The sequence below is a fragment of the Cicer arietinum genome, chromosome 7 (assembly GCF_000331145.2).
Source record: "Cicer arietinum cultivar CDC Frontier isolate Library 1 chromosome 7, Cicar.CDCFrontier_v2.0, whole genome shotgun sequence".
NCBI lineage: Eukaryota > Viridiplantae > Streptophyta > Magnoliopsida > Fabales > Fabaceae > Cicer > Cicer arietinum.
In genome coordinates, this window is record NC_021166.2 from 51,419,720 (window position 1) to 51,424,702 (window position 4,983).

The window sequence follows — 4,983 nt, forward strand, 5'->3', positions numbered from 1 at the left end:
ATCTCTTGCACTTCCCTTCTTCAGTTTCCTCTCATTATTTTCACGTTTGTGTTAAATTTCTGAAAAACATATTTCAACCGCGGTCAAATGCAACCAAGCATGTTTCCCATTCTCACACCAACATTAAACCAGGGACTTATTAGTAATTTCAAAATATTCCCCCACACAAGTCCGCGAAATCGTGCGAAGAAATCATGATTACTCTCCCCCGTGTGTATTTAACTTTCGCTCTACATTCCGTTTTGCACGTATAACAAATTTTCCTTCCACTCTTTCTTTCATTTTCTCGAGAAAATTCTAACGGGAAAAGAAAATTTGTTTTCCAAAAACCTACAAACGAGTTTCTTCACTCTTCAACGGTACTCCTCTTCCGTCACCTCACCACGTTTCTTCGATTTTTCATCTATTTTCCTTTACTTAATTTCTTCGATCAAAATAAAAAGTATGTGTTCTTCGATCTTCATTGAAGCACCATTGTTGAATGGAATCGTTCACGCTTGTTCAATTGAAATATTCGATTGATTCATTTTTTTAGACTCATTTAATGCTTGTTCTGTACTGTGTTTTTCTTTTCTTTTCAGTCTTATACGATTTTGTCATTGTTTGTTTGGTTCAATATTTGTCTATGAATCTGATTCAGTACATGTTTTCTTGCTATTTTTGGATTCGATGAAAAACAAATCAATGAAATAAAGACATTGTATAGGTAGACAAATCGACACTATCTGATCCAACAATATAAAGTGTGAAAGTGAAAGCAACCTTCAATTTTGCATTGATTTCAAATTTGTAATGCTTATTAGGTACTAGCTAGTAGCTTTTATTTTAATGACTATATTAAGAAAACGATGGTTCATTTATTATGTCTCGCATTCATTTATTACACTTATATACTTGGTGGTAGTAGTTTTTATTTTGATCTGATTGTTTTATTGTCTATGCTTGTATAGAGGAAGATAATTAAATTAATGTATGTACTTTATGTGTTAATACAATTGTATTTTTATCGGATCAGTCTTAATTTAATTGTTGGTGATTTATTATTATTTTTATTTGATGAAGTCAGTTACAATCATTGATGTTGTGCAGATTATGAAGGAGAATGCTTTTGATTTGGTTGCTGCTGCTGAAGATTTGGTTCCTTTCTCTCTCATTGATTTCATAGTCATAGTCATAGTCATACTGATTATTGTTTGCACAAAATATCACACATACACATAACGCATCACACGCCTCTCTTTTTGTTATTTTGTTGCAAAAATTAATAACTTTTAAATAAATAATAAAGCTTTTAATTATTGTTTTGCATGTACACACACTTAGCGACAAACAATGCAAATATTTTTACTTTATGATAAAGTTTATAATTATAGTATTTAAATATTAGGAAGAATGATTGTTCGACAATCTTTATAATAGATAATATATATGATGAAGGGAATTATTTAAAATATAAAAAATAATTTAAAAACTGATATTCTTTAGAAGCTTTATAGAATACCAAAATCATTTTTTTTAACAATAGGTAACAAAGTGGCTCTTAATTAATTGTATTGGCTTTGTAGGAGAGTTCGTACTTGAAGATGCAGGAAGATAACGACGTCCACGTCGACGAGGGCAAAAGCAAAAAAAGGCCTTCTTTGGACGAACATGTCCTCACCTTTCCACCTACGTCTGATTCCACTTATTCTATTGGTAATATTTCCTTAAATGGTCATCTTATAATCTTTTGTCACCGTCTTTATTTGCATTTGCATCTCTAAAAGTTTTCTACTGTTTTGACTAATAGTTTATATTGATTACCTTTAACTTTATTTCATGGTAATAATTGTATATAACATAATCACAATTTACCACTAGTTTCTTTTGTTGATTGTTACGGTATACGTATACCCATTTACTCTTTCCTTAATTACCCCTACTCTAACATTATTCTTTCCACATTTCTAACCAAGTGTCACTTTTTTGGGATATTGTCAACAAATATTGCAGGGTCACCTGAAGAAATTCAAGTGGGTCGATTTTATAAAATTGATCATTCTAACCTTCCATTGAATTGTCCAGTCCAACTAAAATGTGTTAGCATTGTAATGGTAATACATACATTATTAATATTAAAAGCTCTTTTGTTTTTTAATATGCTATGCAAAAACTTTTCAAACACTAATAAATGAAGATCTAAATTTTTTATCTTTGGTGGTTTCATATACTGGGTGTTGAATTTTGTAGGTCACTGACAAAAGAGACCAACAAGTATCTCTAAGGTATCCAAGCCTTCACTCTCTTCGTACACACTTCAACGACCAAAGCTTTGGAAAGCCAGGCGAGAAGAAAATCCCAGCGCTCGACGAGAAGTACGTAATGGGAGTCGAATTCGCCATCAAAATGCTTTGCAGGAGCATCACAACTGAGGAATTGGCACAAAGAAGAAACTCATGGAGCTTTTGGGCCTCTGCTACTAAAGAAAACTTTCAAAACCATAACAGCCCAATTATCAATGATGTTGCTACAAGTTTGGTTTCCAAGCAAGGTTCATGTTGGTCTCAGATTAAGTTCAGCGGTATGATGCAGTGGGGCCAACGCCGGCAGGTTCGGTTCTTGGGCCGTCATGAGGAACAAAAGGTTGAATCTTTACATGAACTTCATAAGGAAAAAGGGGTTATTTTTGAACCCGGAAAAGGGACTAATCAGAAGAAGAGAAAACACATTAATGAAGAAGAAATGGAGGCTGTCAAGGTAGTGCCTTATGGGGTACCGAGGTTTACTCGACAATGCAAGAAAAATCACCAAGGTGTGAGTAGTAGCAGCGGGGCTAAAAATTCTAAGAGAGTATTAAAAGACCCAAAGAAGCAGCAACTCGTGGTTTTTGGCAAAAAAAAACGAAAAGTATTAATTGATAGATGGTCTACTGAGAGGTAAATGGTTTTTTAGTTATTTGTATTAAAAATTAACAGTTTTTTGGGTATACATTTCAGTTTTCACTTGGTTACTTTAATAGGTGTTAGTTAGTATTAATTTGTTGTTATATATGTTAACTTTGTACATTTGAAGGTATAAGTTGGCAGAGGAGAGTATGTTGAAGGTTATGAAGGAAAAAGGAGCTGTGTATGGAAACTCAATATTGAGGCCAGACTTGAGATCAGAAGCACGTAAGTACATTGGTGACACAGGTTTACTTGATCATTTGCTGAAGCACATGGCTGGAAAAGTGGCACCAGGAGGAGATGAGAGATTCCGACGGCGGCACAATGCAGAAGGAGCAATGGAATATTGGTTAGAGAGTGCTGATCTTGTTGATATTAGAAAGGAAGCGGGTGTCCAAGACCCTTATTGGACTCCTCCCCCTGGATGGAAGCCTGGAGACAGCATTTCACCAAATCATGTTTCTAGTAAAGAACTCAGAGAGATAAAGGAAGAAATAATTAAATTGAAACGGTATGGGCAATTTCATCATTTTTTATTAATGTCAATGTCTGTTATTATTGTTTATTCTATTGATTTTGAGTCATTGGTAACTTTTCTTGATCTGCAAACAGAGGTATGCAGGAGCTCGCATCAAAAAAAGAAGAGGAAGCATTGGCCATTGTGACTACTCCTAGTTCTTGTTTGTCAAGTTTGAATTTTGAGGACTATGGTTGCCAAGTTTCTATGCAGGTGAGGTGAATCATAATAGGTATAGATTATTGCTAATGACTATGGTGTATATTTGGGGCATATAGAAAACATCCAGTTTTAAAACTTTTTCTATTTGTTATATTGCAGGAGATTTATGCAGGGCTGGTTCATAAAAAGGCTAAAATTGAAGAACAACTAAAAGAAATTACTCTGGCTTTGGGTGGCATGGAGGTAACATAAACTCTCTATTGGTAGATTGAATGTCCTCATTCCAAAATAATGATGCTGCCTTCATAAAAATATGATACTTAATGATGCTAATGATTGCTTGTATTTTTTCCTTATATATTTATTACTCCATACTGTACCATAGAGTATTAACAAAAGTATAAAAAATCCCACTATGATATCTTGTATTGCTATTTTTTGTTTTATATTCCCATTCCTGCAAATAAATGTTGAAGACTAAGTGGAATGATATTTGCTTGCACTAATGAAAGGCACTTAATGCAGGAGCAATTGGGAATGCTAAAACCAACAGTAGTAGAAGAGCCAATAATGTCAGGATCATTAACACCACCAGTATTATTGGCAGGGCCAACAATATCATTGGCAGAAAACATTGAAGAAGAGACCAGAGAGGAGGAGAAAGGTAAAAACGACAAAGAAACCAAATCAGCAAAGATACAAAGGCTGAAAAGTAGTTTTCAGATTTGCAAACCAAAAGGGACCTTTATGTGGCCAAATATGAGTTTGTCTCCCCATGTTATGGCCTACCTTGATGAACAACACACTATGGTCCCAACCCCAACCTCAGCTTCCTCTTCAACCACTTCAGCTCCCAAGTTTGTCTCCAAATCCATTCCTTACCCTTCTTCTCCTGTTAAGCCACTAGCAGAGAGACGCCCTGTGAGCACAGCTACTTTGACACATGTTACTGGACCAATTTCCCCTCATATTTCTCATCCATTAGAGACCCCAAAGTCCACACTTACAACCACTATAACCAAGAATGCGTTTTCTATGAACCTCAATGAGTTTCCTTTGGCCCAAAGGTAATACTAGCAAATCCCTGCTACATACATATACTTATATATATTTGAAAGAAGCCACACCATTTTGAGACTTGTGTTGGTAGATTGAACCAACTTTCCAATATAGGAAGTAAAATTAATGTGGTATATGCTGATATATAGTTGAAAGAAGCCACACCATTTTGAGACTTGGGTTGGTAGATTGAAACCAACATTGCAATATAAGAAGTAAAATTAATGTGGTATCTTTTGTTTGCTTTTTTGGTATTTCATGATTGAAGTCAGATATTACAATTATGTGCCATTGAAATTGCAAATCGAAGGATATAACTAA

General features: G+C 34.6%; 1 protein-coding gene across 2 annotated transcripts; it reads left to right on the top strand.

Moving 5' to 3' along the window:
- The first annotated feature begins 203 nt into the window (after positions 1–203).
- On the top strand, positions 204–4,983 carry LOC101497142 (protein DYAD). Of its 2 annotated transcripts, XM_073370948.1 has the most exons (9): positions 204–359; positions 1,090–1,137; positions 1,566–1,695; positions 1,993–2,093; positions 2,230–2,915; positions 3,052–3,435; positions 3,537–3,654; positions 3,763–3,846; positions 4,129–4,983. In XM_073370948.1, the coding sequence occupies exons 2-9, from the start codon at positions 1,093–1,095 to the stop codon at positions 4,672–4,674; spliced, it is 2,094 nt and encodes a 697-aa protein (XP_073227049.1). In that variant the 5' UTR covers positions 204–359; positions 1,090–1,092; the 3' UTR covers positions 4,675–4,983. The 2 variants fall into 2 exon arrangements, with proteins under 2 accessions (XP_073227049.1, XP_027192472.2); XM_027336671.2 differs by lacking the exon at positions 204–359 and having other exon boundaries at positions 944–1,137.

Excerpts from the sequence above, each read along its gene's own strand:
- LOC101497142 (XM_027336671.2), top strand. The coding sequence starts at position 1,057 with ATGAAGTCAGTTACAATCATTGATGTTGTGCAGATTATGAAGGAGAAT. Across the intron at positions 3,436-3,536 it reads GAAATAATTAAATTGAAACG|AGGTATGCAGGAGCTCGCAT; the intron begins GTATGGGCAATT and ends ATCTGCAAACAG. Across the intron at positions 3,655-3,762 it reads GTTGCCAAGTTTCTATGCAG|GAGATTTATGCAGGGCTGGT; the intron begins GTGAGGTGAATC and ends GTTATATTGCAG.